Source organism: Hevea brasiliensis, chromosome 12 (genome assembly GCF_030052815.1).
Source record: "Hevea brasiliensis isolate MT/VB/25A 57/8 chromosome 12, ASM3005281v1, whole genome shotgun sequence".
NCBI lineage: Eukaryota > Viridiplantae > Streptophyta > Magnoliopsida > Malpighiales > Euphorbiaceae > Hevea > Hevea brasiliensis.
Window position 1 is genome coordinate 2,194,508 of NC_079504.1, and position 16,212 is coordinate 2,210,719.

The 16,212-nt window shown below is 34.7% G+C and overlaps 3 protein-coding genes across 3 annotated transcripts; 2 read left to right on the top strand and 1 right to left on the bottom strand.

Moving 5' to 3' along the window:
* The first annotated feature begins 257 nt into the window (after nucleotides 1-257).
* Nucleotides 258-3,083, top strand: LOC110658612 (protein WALLS ARE THIN 1). Its single transcript, XM_021816290.2, has 6 exons — nucleotides 258-567; nucleotides 676-738; nucleotides 864-980; nucleotides 1,087-1,495; nucleotides 2,144-2,295; nucleotides 2,525-3,083. Exons 1-6 carry the CDS (start codon nucleotides 344-346, stop codon nucleotides 2,715-2,717), a joined length of 1,158 nt encoding a protein of 385 aa, XP_021671982.1. The 5' UTR covers nucleotides 258-343; the 3' UTR covers nucleotides 2,718-3,083.
* Nucleotides 3,084-8,226: 5,143 nt separating this feature from the next.
* LOC110658597 (protein NRT1/ PTR FAMILY 8.2-like) lies at nucleotides 8,227-10,851 on the bottom strand. Its single transcript, XM_058130509.1, has 5 exons — nucleotides 10,730-10,851; nucleotides 10,541-10,649; nucleotides 10,191-10,408; nucleotides 9,436-9,995; nucleotides 8,227-9,315 (listed from the first exon to the last, which is right to left on the bottom strand). Exons 1-5 carry the CDS (start codon nucleotides 10,826-10,828, stop codon nucleotides 8,457-8,459), a joined length of 1,845 nt encoding a protein of 614 aa, XP_057986492.1. The 5' UTR covers nucleotides 10,829-10,851; the 3' UTR covers nucleotides 8,227-8,456.
* Nucleotides 10,852-12,456: 1,605 nt separating this feature from the next.
* On the top strand, nucleotides 12,457-15,662 carry LOC110658614 (purple acid phosphatase 2). The gene is made up of 8 exons (XM_021816293.2): nucleotides 12,457-12,834; nucleotides 13,085-13,285; nucleotides 13,388-13,499; nucleotides 13,589-13,818; nucleotides 13,909-14,047; nucleotides 14,366-14,586; nucleotides 15,043-15,164; nucleotides 15,254-15,662. Exons 1-8 carry the CDS (start codon nucleotides 12,667-12,669, stop codon nucleotides 15,450-15,452), a joined length of 1,392 nt encoding a protein of 463 aa, XP_021671985.2. The 5' UTR covers nucleotides 12,457-12,666; the 3' UTR covers nucleotides 15,453-15,662.
* Nucleotides 15,663-16,212: the final 550 nt, after the last annotated feature.

Sequence of the window (16,212 nt, forward strand, 5' to 3'; positions counted from 1 at the left end):
CATTTGCTCTTTCTTTAATTTCATGCGCTATAGTAGTAGCTTAGCTAGCTAATGCGATTAGGGTTGTCTAAGTCTAGTCAGCTGATTGGGAGGAGGTTAGAAAATAGAGAAGAATGTGGGAGACAACCAAAAACATTTGAAGGCTGTTAACAGTTGACAACGTCTTTTTAGGGCCCTTGATTGGCCCACCATGGGCCATACCCTCCACATTCCCCTTTCACTCCTTCCAACTATATTTATACCATCCACTCCTCCCTTGCTTTCCACAACTTCAATTCCCTTATTCACTTCTTTATTGTTATTATTGTAAAGGAAATTAATCCTTCTTCATTTTGGTGCTTCAATGGCTGACACCGGAGGTTCTGTTTCTTCAAGCAGAATGTGGTGTTCAGTTCCTGAAAGGCTTCAGCTGCACTTGGCCATGTTGGCCTTGCAGTTTGGCTATGCTGGATTCCATGTCGTCTCTAGGGCTGCCCTTAATATGGGAATTAGCATGCTTGTCTTCCCAGTTTACAGGAACATCATCGCTTTGCTCCTGCTACTTCCATTTGCATATTTTCTTGAAAAGTATCGCTCTGTACTAGCCATTACTATATATCTGCTAGCTACTATTCATTTCCACATTGAATGACTTACACGATATGTGACCCGTACTTGTAATTTTTCTTTGTTCAGGAAGGAAAGGCCAGCGATAACTCTCAACTTCCTCCTTCAGTTCTTTTTCCTGGCGCTAGTAGGGTATAAGACTAAATTATCAAATAACCAAAGAAAGAAAAGCAAAGATTCATCAATATATAAGGATATGCTCAGCAAACTAAAAATAATCTCTCTTTTTCACCATTTTTTTTGTCCTACGTGAACAGAATAACAGCAAACCAAGGATTCTACTTGCTGGGCTTAGATAACACTACACCCACCTTCGCATCAGCGATCCAAAACTCCGTCCCAGCCATTACCTTTCTCATGGCAGCCCTACTCCGGTAACGCCCGCATCTTCCTCTTTCTCAGCCAAGATTCTGTAGGGTCTCAAAAAATTTTCTGTAATGTCTTACCCTCATTTTTCTTTTTCTTTGTTGTATATTGCAGGATAGAGAAAGTGAGACTAAACAGAAAAGATGGAATTGCAAAAGTACTAGGAACTATCTTCTGTGTAGCAGGGGCCACAGTTATCACTTTATACAAGGGTCCAGTCATATACAGCCCAGCTCCACGGCTAGACAGACCCAGTACGCAGATGTTTGTTTCTCTTGGAGATGCGAAGGGCAAGAACTGGACCCTGGGTTGTATCTATCTCATTGGCCATTGCTTGTCCTGGTCCGGTTGGCTAGTGTTGCAGGCTCCGGTTCTTAAGAAATACCCAGCCAGGCTTTCTGTCACCTCTTATACATGCTTTTTTGGGCTCATACAGTTCTTGATCATTGCTGCCTTCACTGAGAGGGACCCACAGGCCTGGATTTTTCATTCTGGGGGAGAACTCTTCACCATCCTCTATGCAGTTAGTACTCATATTTCCTCTAATTAGTAAAGTTGTTCCTTATATCAGTTTGCTCTTAGTTTGTTTAGTAGCCAGCTGTTTATAAAATTTGATATGATATTTGAGCTTTTAACAACATTATGATATTTGAACTTTTTTCTAACATACTTAACCACAAAAAATTTATTTATTAAAATCCAAACTACATAATCAACTTCCAAATATCCAAATCATGATTTTTTTTTTTGTATTTTCTCTTATTTAGCTTGTGCCTTTTGTTTATAAAATTCAAATGAAAGAAATTAATGAAAATATGTATAGTCAAAGACCAAACAGAGTTATCCCTGCGATCTACTTTTTGAGAGTGTTGAAAAGCCCTGATAGGTGATAAGTCTTATTCCTTCACAAATAAAATCGTGACTTTGTAGCGTTTGAACATGTGCGAACCCAGTTGCTACACTGCTAAGTGCTAATAGCTAGGTGATCTTTTTTTTCTTTTAATATAAATAAATATAATTTCAATGTTTGTAAGCTTGTTCTTAGTTGTTATGTATATATGGTATGATATGATCCAAAAGTGGTTATGCAATAATTCAGATCGGTGGGTGTTGTTTGAAAACGAAATGAAAGAGAAGCTTCTTTTTCACATTTTTGTGTGGAAAATTGCAGGGAGTGGTGGCATCAGGGATTGCCTTCGCTGTACAGATATGGTGCATTGACAGAGGTGGCCCTGTCTTCGTTGCTGTTTATCAACCTGTTCAGACTCTTGTTGTCGCCATTATGGCTTCCATTGCTTTACGTGAAGAGTTCTATCTCGGAGGGTGGGTCCTTTAATTTTATTTATTTACTTCTTCATATTTTCTCCTTACTTCATCCGCTGTTCCTTATAATTTATTAACTTTTTATATTATAAATTAGATTATTAAATTACTAATTTACACGAGGACAGAGAACTGCAGAAGGGTATTTCTGAACAGTGTCTAAAGTGAAAATTTGAATCTTTTTGACCAATGGGATTTACTTTTGTTTGCTATGGACGTGGACATTCAGGGTCATTGGGGCAGTGCTGATCATAGTTGGATTATACCTTGTCCTATGGGGCAAAAGTGAAGAAAAGAAGTTTGCAGCCAAAGAAAATGCGGTGATCCAGTCCACTCCAGAGCACGCAAACATCAGGTCACAAGCCCACATCAAGACTTCCCTCACTCAGCCACTGCTCCCTCCATCAACGGAAAATGTTTGACCAGCAAAACCCTAGCTTTAACGACACAGTTGGCTGGAAGCAGAGAGGATTTGAAGGGAAAAGGCTGAAAAAGAAGCACTACTTGTCAAGAATGCTTATTGTGTGTGTATGAAGAAGTTGTTCTATTTCTTCTTTTTTTTTTTGGAATTATTTTTTTTCCCTTGGTTTAGTAATGTCCTTGATGAAGGGGAGATTTTGAGGGATGAGAATGATTATCATTTGTCACTTCTTTGTGGTCCGGGAGGCCTGAAAGCTGAAACCCCCCTTTACGCTTTTATATGTTAAACTATGGTTTGTTTTTACCAAAAAAAAAAAGCACATTATGATCATAGGTATGCTCAAAGTTGATCATGGTTTGATGTTAAATGGACCCACAATTTTTGTATAAATAATTTTCGATTGCTAAAGAGGCAACCATGCTGATTTTCATATACTGCCATCATAACCTTTCGCCCTTGAAAATAATTTTGGTCGGCAATTGATTAGATTTTATCATCATCTTGTATGTTAAATATGAAGCATACTATATACTTATAAAAGGAAAAAAAAGTTAACTAAGTCACAATGTTATACATTGGAGAAGCGTACAAACTAAAATAAATAAATAAACACAATAATAATTTTTTATAAACAAATTTTATTAATAATTAAGAAAAATTTAATATATATTAGTCAAACTAAATTAGGTCACCCAATCTAAGTTAATATAAGCTAAGTGAAAAAATCTAGAACCAAAATGGAACTCGGTACATAGTCTTAAAATAAATGAATATGAACAAAGTAACGACAAAATCAAAATGGAAATCTAGAATCAAAATGGAACACGGTACATAGTCCAAAATAAATGAATATGAACAAAGCAACGATAAAATCAAAATGGAAATCTATAATCAAAATGGAACACAGTACATAGTCCAAAAAAAATGAATATGAACAAAGCAACTACAAAATCAAAAAAAATAAGCAAACAACAAGTGCCTTGTGTCCAACAATCACAAGGATAATGCACAACAACAAAATTTCAAGACAAAAATGCAACAGAAGATTAGCACAAAACATAAACATCACAAACCAATGACCAAACACCAGCAGACCCACCGTTATCAGCAACAACAATACTTAAGCCCCAATCTTCATCTCAAAACGATAATGAAGATGCCATAGGCTAAAGAAAAGCCACATAATTTGAAAACCGATCCATACCCTGCCTTGCAAGAGCATCTGCAATAGAGTTTGCCTCCCTAAGTGTATGAATAAAAATCACCCACTAAAGCTGTTGCAAACTAACCAAAACTGAATTAATTGTAGAAAATAATATCCAACGAGCATCTTCCTATTTTGAAAACCATGAAATAGCATACTTAGAATCAGATTGAACAACAATTTCACCAACATTAATCCTTTTATCATTTAGTTTAAGAGACAACTCAAGAGCTTTTGCAATAGCTAATAGTTCGATAGTGTTAGAATCAGCTATACCCACTGAACATGAGAAAACACACATAAAGAAAAGCTTCAGCATTCCTTAACACTCCTCTAATGCCACTCAAGCTCGGTTTTCCCCTAAAGGATGCATCAACATTCCACTTCAAAGCTAACGCAGCAAGTGGAACCCAACTCACAGTAGGCATATGCTTAGATAGATTAGTCCAGCATCTAATGTATTGTGAGATTACTAACAAATCTAAGCCTGAAAAAGGAAAATCCACCTTAATAGTCTTCATTCACATAGACAATCGATGGAGAATTAAAGTACACAATGCCATTACAGTGCACTCCTTATTAATGAAAATTCTATCATTCTTTGCCAACCACAAAGACCACACAATAGCAAAAAACAAGTTACACCAAAACACCTTCTGAAACTTCCCCACAGTAAGAGAATTCCACTAGACCAAAAAGTCGAAAACTGAACCAGGAACACATAAACAACACTCCCACCAACAGAAAAACCAGCATCACACTTTCTATGAAAAAGAATAGTGAAGGAAGATATGTGGTATAGACTCCTCATACATTGAACAAAAAGCCAAGAATTCTGGGATTGTGGGATAACACTAATAGTCCTCAACCATTCTCTATAACACAACCTATTACGATACTAAACAAAAAAGAAGTTCAACTTTTGGTGGAGCATAGCCTATCCAAATTGCAGGGACATTAACATTATCATATGTAGAGGCTAAAATCCAAATTTTTTAAAGTGAAGACACGGAGAACACACCATTGGAAGCTTGCTTTCAAATCAATCTATCATCCTGATGGTTGCAAAGCTTAGTAACATTCAAAATTACCAAAAACAGATCCAACAACCCTATCTCCTAGTGAAATAATGCTCTCCTCCACTGAAGATTCCACACCTAATTAACCCCCTTCTCACTAGCCCATTTCAGAAACACATCCATTGGGACTGGAAGACAACACAAATAGCCCAAGGAATTCAGCTTTCAAAGGAGCATGATGAGCCTAAGAGTCATGCCAAAATAGAGCCTTGTTCCCATTACCAATTGCAAAGTAGATATTATCCCAAATTAAAAAATTATCAACTTTAAAAAGCAACTCTGTATATCCCTCCAAACTGGAAACATCTTACCCCTAAACACCATTGAGAGACCACCATCATTATGAAAACCATACTTATCCTTAAGAATCAATGCCCTCATAGCATTTGATGATTGTTGAAGCCTCCAAACCCATTTAAATAAAAATGCTTGGTTGTGGATCAGTATGTTAGAGAGCCCTAGCCCTCCCTTAAACTTTGGCTGTACCAAAACACTCCACTTAACCAAATGATACTTCCTTAAATTATGTCCACGAGCCCAAAAGAAACCTCCAATGATGCTTTCAATTCTACTAGCCACCTTCCGAGGAATTTTAAACATTGAAAGGAAATAGATAGGCATACTTAACAAGCATGATTTTATGAGCATCAAACGACCAGCCATAGACAACACCTTTCCCTTCTAACAAAATTTACATGGTTTATTCTTTCAACGTAGGATTATATCAACAGGCATTATCATTTTTGGCTAGCAATAAATAATCAACAATTACAAGCTTAAAAATATTTACCTTTTAACTTAATTACACCCATTAAAACTCTTGCTATATAACTATCCATGGTAAATATATTAGTTAGTCCCTCTCATTATCTTTTAGACATAACTCAATATATTTATTACTTTAACTACGTTACAATATAAAGAGTGTTTTCAATTAAATCGATAAGAGCCCCCATCAATGGATAAAAATTTCTTCCTCTTAAATTTTATGCATTTTTTTTCACCTTAGACATAAGCCTATCTTTCTCCAAGGAACTACACAATAGACAAGTGCCACTCTCCTCAATGGGCAAAAGTCTCTTTTTCCTTGGACAAAAGCTACTCTCCTCGATAGGCAAGAGCCATTCTTTGCAATGAGTTGAAGCCCTTTCCATGGATAAAGACAAATAACCTCTCCACAATACTTCTATTTATAGTATTAGCCCTTTAATCTTAATATAATTAGGACTAACTCAATTTAGGATACTAAAATAGGAGTTATACTTTATATAGAAAATATTTCATCATTCTATATTTGGAGTCACAGATATAATACACAGATATAATACACAGATATAACACATATGAAATTAGAATCAGAAAAGTGCTTGCACATGAAAAATGAAAGAGGATTATTTATGTTTTGTTACTTTCAATATTTATAAAAGAATGAAGAAAATAAAAGACTCACTATGGGGTGATAAATTAAGAGTATACTTTAACTTGTATTTCACAATGGGTTGTGAGAACTGACATAAAAGAAATGAGTGCGAATTTGACATATTAATTGCTTGCAGTGTCTTTGCCAACTTCCCAATTCTTTCAACGGTGATTTTAATTGATCGTTTTCAAATTTTGTGTATTATCTTGGAGGTTCTTTGTATGAAGTATTATTGAATAAGAGCGCAAGACTCAGATATTTATTTCACATCTCATATTCATACTTAAATTAAATCCGTAATTAAAGATACAAGGTAGTCATATATCTCCCTTTTTTATTATAAAAATGAATAATTTTAAAATAAATAAATTAAAAAACTCAAATAGAGAGAAATTTAAATTCACAAATCTAGATACTTTAAATAAGTGGAGTGAGACTCTATAATATATCTAAGAATATAGGACAAATCCAGGAAAAGGTCGGCCACAATTGGCCATGGACTTTCCAATGGAAGGAAAGACTCGAGTGATATCAGTATAAAAATTCGTATAAAAGAAGAGAGCCACTCCAAAAGGTAGTGCCACCTATTCTGACCAAGACAAAGCTTGCTTTCAAGCTAATGAGAAGAAAGAATTGTGATATGAGATTTCATGGATTAGCCTTAAAACAAATAGGATAGATGAGTTAGTATTACTAAAAAAATTCTTTCAAGTAATTAATAGGGAAACTCGATAAAATCCCACCTAAAAGCCATTGCAAATATGTGGATCTTATTGAAAAATTAAATGATGTATCAAATAATCTCATAAAATTTGAGGCATACCTTTTCTTCTTTTTAATCAAGCTTTGATCTTCTAGCTTAGGGTTATTATTGTGACATACTTGTAATATTTTAGGCAAGGGTTTTTTTTTTTTTTTTTTTTTTTTGTGTATGGGACATTAGACCTTTTTTTTTTCAATGAAATCTTATCTCTGAAAATAAAAAATTACATTACATTTTATATTTTAAATTTATAATAAATCGATTGCGACAAAAATTTTCCATAGTTGGATTCCAGGTGTATGTTTAGTTCACATTTGGGGAAAAAATAAAAATGGAAATGAATTTTTAAGAGCCAGTTCTATTCCACCAAACGCTGCATCTTCAAAAATCTTTTTGAATTATTATGCAAGAATTAAAAGAGGAGATTCCCTAAACACTAGACGGCTAAAGTTTATTTATCAGCAACCACACATTGACCTCTTTTCTTTGAATTGGCCTACAATTTTTCCATTAAATTGCTTAATTAGAAATTGATGTAAGCTCTTCTTTAACACAATTTTTTACATGCCATAGCATTTTCTCTATGTAATCTGATGCTAAAAGACAAGAGCAAACAGACAAAAAAATTCTAGGTAAGACTAAGGTTATAAATCTTTATTAGGATGCATAATTATAATAATGTGAACAGCTTTTTCCAAAAGCACTTGCGATTCAATTATGTGAAAGTGAATGTGAATGTCATCCTTTATTGTCTTCCTTTACCTTTCTTTTTAACGCTTTTGTGTTTAATTCCAGCAACCCTCGTGAATTATGCATATGCTTTAAAAACTTTCTCGTCATTTTAATTAATGAAATGCGTTGATTGCCTCGCCATTGGACTCTATCAGAAAGTCAATCTTTAATTCAATAATATTAAAATTTCAATATCTAATTAGCCATTCAATATATTTTTAAGCCCAGGCCCATGTAATGGATTGGATTGGAGCAACGATGCTAAAATAAGCACAACAAGAGTTGGTAATACCGAAGCCCATAAAACAATAACACAGGAAAAATATTTTTCTTCACTGCCATACCAGATAGTTATAGGAAATTTCTACTCAAATTCATCATAGTAAAACAATATTCCACAGCTAAGTGTTATTTCTTGAAAAAGACAAAAGCCTAAATATATATCACACCATTAAACAAACTTTATAGTCGAGATGATAAATTGAATGAATAGATAAAAGGAAAATCCAATATAGTTAGGAGGCAATGCTTTGAAATTCACCTTAGTCTTCCTCCCGTTTCGCTTCTCTACCATCACCAGTGGCCTTAACCATGGACTCATCTCTTACACTCCTAGTTGCGCTGCTCCTACCCTTGTAACGCCAAGCAACGAATAAAAAGATCAAGAAATTAAACCCATTAATGGCTGTCAATATCCAGTAGAAGTAATCAAGTCTGCTTTTGTTAAGATTATTCCTTAGCCATCCTTTTTCTTCTCCACCCGTTGTTCTTTCAATAATCTTAACAATTGCAGTACTTAACCAACTTCCAATCCCAATCTCAGAAAGAAACAATGCGCTACTGATACTTCTAGTCCCATCAGTTGCTTCATCGTAGAAAAATTGCAGTTGTCCTACGTAGGTGAAAACTTCTGCAGTGCCTATTAAAAAGTACTGTGGAAATAACCAGAACACGCTCATATCGGATGGGCTAGAGCTGTCGCGTCTCTTTTTCTCCACCAAAGCAGCAGAGGTCACGGCAAAGATAGAAACAAATAGGCCCACACCCATGCGTTGCAATGATGTGATGCCCCGACGGTGGCCGGTGTATTTACGGATGATTGGGACGATCATTTTTTCATAGATGGGTACGAGAATGAGGGCATTGATGGCACTGAAGACGGTGACAGAACCTGCAGGGATAGTGAAGTTGGAGGTGAGTTTTCGGTCCATGATGGTGGCTTGGCTGGTGAAGAAGGTTGCGAGTTGGGTAAAGGAAATGGACAGAGCAATTGTGGATGCCCAAATTGGGAGGATTCTAATTAGGGACTTGAATTCTTCTACTTGTGTTACCGTGCAGAGTTTCCATCGATTTTCTGTGCTGGCTTCTGGGTCAGTCACAACCGCAGCATTGTCCAAGAACCTGCACCAATGACTCATGTGAGCGATGTAATTTGAGCATTGAAACTCAGGAAGAGCGATCTTATATTGATTGACAAACTGCAGAAGTCGCAACCAAAGCAAAGGTTATGGAAGTACTAACATAAATTGTGCGGTGTGTGGGAGCTTTCGGGCACCTTTAATATCAGACTCCTCAGTATTGACCTCATAAAGCTGGACTTCATTTCCTAACTTAACTCCTCTCAAATGATTCCTTGCAGAAGCCACTATGACTTGAAGAAACCTGGTGAAAGGGCTCCCCATAGGCTTTTGGAAACGATAGTAACGTATACCAGCTGCTAAAATAATGATTGAAACAATCGTGGTTCCTGTAGGCACCCCAAAGCCCCAGCCCCATCCCTTCTTTTCTTTTATATACACCATGACTGTTATGCCTAAGAGTGCTCCCATGTTTATGGCAAAGAAGAACCAATTGAAGAAAGAAAATTTATTGGTCACTTCTTTCTCGTCTGCTTCGTCGAATTGGTCGGCCCCAAATGATGAGACGCACGGCTTGATACCACCGGTACCAAGGGCTATGAGGGCTAGCGCAAAGAAGAGGAATGTATTTTGGCCATCGGTTGCTTTTGTGCATGGGGGCGCTGTGCATGCTGGCGGACGGAGGCTGTCTATGGAGGCTGAGAGTGTCAATAACACCATCCCCTGAAATATTCGGAAAACCAATACCAGTCATAATACTGAACTATGGAAGATTATGGGAGACAAATTTCACATATAAGTGTGAGTGAAATGATATATTATTTCAGTTGTATATATTCAATATTTTCCCCTAAACTACGGGCCGATAGTGCGTTCATATAAACCCAAAAAAAGCAGCAGCTTCTTGCTGCTTCTTACCACAGCGTAGACGCAAGAGAAGATGATAATGGTCTTGAATCGGCCTAGATAAGAATCGGCTAAAAATGCTCCAAGGATAGTAAGAACATAGGAGGCTCCGATCCAATCCGTCACATGAGTAGCAGCAGCTGGAAGCGATTGTCGCATTTCAAGCACCAAGTAAGCCACCATGTTCACCGCTACTGCAAAAAATGCTAACCTCTCAGCCACCTCATTCACTGCAGCAGCCACAAAAAAATTAATTAACTTCTGTCTCCGTATACATGACAATTAAATCTTCTAAAGTTTTGCCTTTAAATATTACTAGAAATTACTAGTAAAATCATTTTGGCTATAGCTAATTCTTTAACCTATGATAAACGGGGAAGCTTTCCATCCTCCTGTAGTTCGCTTGTCAGCAATTCTGCCTCGAAAATCAACACACCCATTGCTGACCAGGGTGGTTGGCAGTTTTTCTTCCTGCAAAATCCTTTCCACCATGTGTAAGAGAACTATGAATATCAATCAATGTTATTAATCAATGAGGCGATATTACTTACATTGTTAGCAGTTTGATGCTGTTCTTCTACGAATTTCTCCATTGATGGTTGCACAAAGGACTTGTCTAATGGATCACCAGAGGACTGAATTATATCCATTTGAAGATGGAGATTCAATCTCTTTTGTGGTATCTGTTACCTCTGCAAGTAGCTATAAAGTAATCTATTTAACTAGCATGTGCTACCTTATATGGTATGACATATAAGTATCAAGGTCAGCTTGTGTTGAGTACTATATACTCGTGTTGATGTAACATTTAACCTTAATTTTGGAGTCTCCTCCCAGGTTGTGTTTGGACTTATTACAGACATACTTTGCCGGCCGTAGAGATGATATGTTATATTTGGTGCTGAATTAGAGAGACACATGTTCTGCGAAGAAGATGTACAATAAGGCAAAAACTGGCGAAATGGTTTGGTATAAACGATGTAGGGGGAAATATTCAAAATGCCGTCCAAGTTTTTGGGGTGCAAAACCAATTGATCAATGCCTGATTAACTCAATCTATAGTCTTACCTTCTGAATTTGCCGGTTGGAATCTTTCCTCTTGTAAGATTCTCCATAACCAAACATTTTTTAAATAGACTTAATTTGCTATGCGAAAATTTTTTATTTAAATTTGATTAATTATAAATCTAATATACAGGTAAAATTTATAAATAAAATAGACATAATTTATATATTTATATATTAAATTAAATTTATAATGAATCGAATTTAAATTTTTTTATTATTTATACACCAAATTAATTAAAAAAATGAAATGAGATAATTAAACACATCGCTAAAAATATATATAAGGTAAGATTATAAACTTATTTTTCATTCTTTCAAAGTTACGACCTTATTAATTTCCTCTCTTGACAATTAAGTGAATGATATTTTAAAGGAAATTCTCAATGTTAATTTTACAAGTTCGTCCAATTAATAAATTATTAATTATTAATTATCTTTTCAATTCTAAATGAGACTATACTTACAAATCCTAATATTAATTATTTATCTTTAATTAAATTAGGATTGAGTACCCAATTGTTCGTAAGTTTACCACCTTATTATACCATTAAATTAGTAAAACTCAGATTTCTTTGCTTTCTTGTGAGATTTGGAAAAACAAAAAGAAAACATCTTAGTGAAGTAAATTAAATAATCAAGGACATGCTTCCCCACCATGAGGCCGCACATTTTTCTTCTCTGTTTTTCCTTCGTGCCAATCAGCCTCAAACAATTTCCTCCAAAAAGCAAAATAACTCACCAAAGAGGAAAAAACACAGCAAAACCCTATATAGACATATATTCGAGATCTATCAATAGATATAAAATTTATTAACTTAAAATCTATTAATAATGATAAATTTAAAAAATAAAAAATATTCAAAATTCGTTTTAAAAAGACACAAATTCAAAAATGATTAAAAATAATAACAAAAAATAAATGAGTTACCACTATAAAAATACTCATCCTTAGCCACCCATACAAAGGATGAAAAGGAGAAATTAAAAGAGTAGAAGAGAAATAATGAAAAAAAAAAATAGAGTGAAATATATTAATATTACTCATTTCTCTTAAATTAATATTTGACTTATTTTTACTTTATTATGTGAAAATATAAGTATATATATAATATTTTTATATCATATGCTTTTGTAAAAATAAATACTATTAATTAATTTTGATAACAGAAGCACTGATATTCCTTGATCACCTTGAATATGCCAGACTTTATTAAATAAAAATTTCAGCTATTGAACTAGTAGTAAGTAGTCGAGAGTCCACACTCCACAGTTCGCCCTGCCAATAGTGGAGGGCAAATTGGCTACCGCATGAATCCTGTGTGTGAAAGGTTTACATGTATTATTGCGAATATTATTCTGTGAAGCCTTAGAAAGTGAGGATTTTTTGTTTTTTTTTTTTTTTACGGATTGTAAGGTAGAGATGGGAGGGAGGATTTTTGTTCTTTTTCTTGTTCTAGTTGTGAGTTTTGCAGAGATGTCTGATGGTGGAAGAACAAGCACTTTTTTAAGAAAAGATGACTTGTCTCTTGATATGCCTTTAGATAGCGATGTCTTTAGAGTACCTCCTGGTTACAATGCTCCTCAACAGGTGCGTGTGTCTCTGTTTCTTTACTTCCATCTTATAGTTTCTTCATATACCGTTAATTAAATGGAAAACTCTGTTTAATTGTAGATTACTGATAAGTTTGTTTTCAGCAGAACAATTAGGCTACTCTAGGGTTTTTGCTTTCCCCAAATTTCATTTTTCTTGATTATATGGCAGTGACCCACTTCATTTCTAGTTGGGTTTATTGGGTTCTTGATTTCTGATTCTTAATTGTAACTTGTTGTGATCAAAGGTGCATATAACACAAGGAGATTATGAAGCAAACAGTGTGATCGTCTCTTGGGTGACTCCAGATGAACCCGGTTCAAGAACAGTGCTTTACTGGGCTGAAAATGGTGAGCTCAAGAATCGTGCAGATGGCGTAGTTGTTAAGTACATGTACTTCAATTACATTTCTGGTTACATTCATCACTGCACCATCAAGGATTTGGAGGTATGTGCTTGTAGTTTCACTATTGATCATCACTCTGTCTTTGGCTTGGGGGTTCTAGAATCTATGAAGCAAAATTAATCAGATTTATTTTATTATTTGCAGTTTGACACTAAATATTACTATGAGGTTGGTACTGGGAAAGCAACTAGGCAATTCTGGTTTATAACCCCCCCTAAATCTGGCCCAGATGTTCCTTATACTTTTGGCCTTATAGGTAGTTTTGGTTTCTTCCTTTTACTAAAGTGCATACTTAAGTCAGTTTCCGTAAGATTTAATGATCTTACTGAATAGCATTTTGAGCAGGGGATCTTGGTCAAACCTATGACTCAAATCAAACACTTACCCATTATGAGTTAAACCCAATAAAGGGACAGACGGTATTGTTTGTTGGAGACCTTTCCTATGCAGATGATTATCCATTTCATGACAATGTAAGGTGGGACACATGGGGAAGGTTTGTGGAAAGAAATGCTGCCTATCAGCCTTGGATTTGGACTGCAGGGAATCATGAACTTGATTTTGCTCCTCAACTTGTATGCAACTTTTATCCCTTTTCGCTAAATCTTTTGAACATGAATGTCACTTTTTAATTTATTAAATAAACAAGGCTAATAATGTTGCAGGGTGAACGTATCCCCTTTAAGCCTTATTTGCACCGATATCATGTCCCATATACTGCATGTGGAAGCACATCTCGTCTTTGGTATTCCATCAAGAGAGCTTCAGCGTACATTATTGTCATGTCCTCTTACTCAGCATTTGGTAATGATTTGGGGTTTTCACTCCTAGTGTTCATTGTAAATTGTGAGGTTTTCTCAAAGAGCATAGACTAACATAAAAATTGGATGAGCATAGGAGTTTATTTTGGCCAAACCTCTGTATTAGCCATTTTTTATCCACTTTATCTTAGGCTGTTTAAAAAAGCAGCTTCAAAATCCAATGCTGCCTTTGCTAAGCTTCTGTTTACACTGGTCTAATTTACAGATCAGTGCAGTTTGCAATAATGCTACTATTGTTTTAAGATGTGAATGATGCAAATTTGTGGGAAACTTGAAATTCCTTTTAAAACATTTATTGCAGGGAAATACACTCCCCAATACAAATGGCTAGAAAAGGAGCTGCCTAAAGTGAATAGGAGCGAGACACCATGGCTTATTGTTCTTATGCATTGTCCAATGTACAACAGTTATGCACATCATTATATGGAAGGGGAAACCATGAGAGTTATTTATGAGGCTTGGTTCGTGAAGTACAAAGTTGATGTTGTCTTCGCTGGTCATGTTCATGCCTATGAACGATCTGTAAGTGCAAGGACTCCTGATTTAAGCTCTGCTTAATGTTTGGATGTTAGACTAGCAAACTACATATATGGGACAAATTATGAATGTTTAGGCTTCATTTTTTGCACTTTTGGATTAGGAATTTATTCTTCACTTGCACAATTACCTTTTAGTCCCTCAAAACTACCAATTTGTCTACAAAACAAAAACGAAATTACAACTTAATCCTAAATTAACAATTATGAAAAATTAACTAAATAACTGATGATATTAACTAAAAACAATTAACAAATGGATAAAATGATTATGAAATTTAACCTAAATGACTATATAAAATGCATGTATCAATATGCTTATGAGGAAATTATTCTGTTGAAACAATAAAACATTAGAAACAAACATGCTTTAATTTACTAGAGAAAGGAAAAACATGATCAACTAATCATGCATTATGAGACTGATAATTTTGCATTGCAGGAACGAGTATCAAATATTGCATACAATGTCATAAATGGGTTGTGCACTCCTTTAAGTGATCAATCTGCTCCAATTTACATAACCATTGGAGATGGAGGAAATCTAGAAGGATTAGTAACAGAGTAATTGCTATTATTATTGTTATTGTTTCAGGGCTAATCAGTAGGAATTGTGATTTTGCATTTATTAATTGGTTGTTTTCATTATCCAGAATGACAGAACCACAGCCAAGCTACTCAGCTTTCCGGGAAGCTAGCTTTGGACATGGTCTTCTTGATATAAAGAACAGGACTCATGCCTATTTCAGTTGGCATCGCAATCAAGATGGCTATGCCGTGGGAGCTGATTCTGTATTGTTGATCAATAGATATTGGAGCCCCTTGGAAGAATCATCCACGGCTACATTATGAAAAAATGACCGTTTTGAATCATCTCGCTAAAGATAACACGTGCAGGCTGCAGCAAGTTCTCTCTTCGCTTCATCATAGTGTTCAAAGTATAAGAAAATTTTGTACGGATAATACAAAATCTTTTATATGTAAAATATTTTCAAATGTTTATGGATAACATAGACATTCTGTTATTAAGTTTATGACCATAACGTTCAAGTTATTTTCAAACTGTTGTTGATATTGAGCTTTGCACATGTAAGGAAAAATGATTTCTTTACCGACATGCCGTTAGTCAGCGATGTTTTTAAGTTTCTCCTGCTTATAATTTTTTATTTATTACTCCAAAGGATAGGAAAAATGAAATTAATGCTATGTTTGGATAAATTATAGGAGTGGAAGGAAAATAAAGGGGGGAAATTTTTTTTTATTTTCCATCCTTTATTTTCCCTTTTTGTGTTGGGAAAGGGAGAAAATAAATTTATTTTCTCTTGTAAAAGAGTGAAAGTAAAATAATTAAAATTACTATTTTATTCTTATCTTATAAATTATTTTTTTTATGTGAATAAAGATTTTAATTTAATAAACACTATATTAAATATATAATTATGAAAAAGGGTTCATAAAATATTACTCCACTATTTTATCATTAATGTTAAAAATATTTAAAAAAATATGTAAATAATTAAAAAATATAAATAAATATAAAAGTAAAAGGATTATTATATAATTTTATAAGTTAAAAAGGTTATTTTACTCCACACTATTTCTTTTCTCTTCA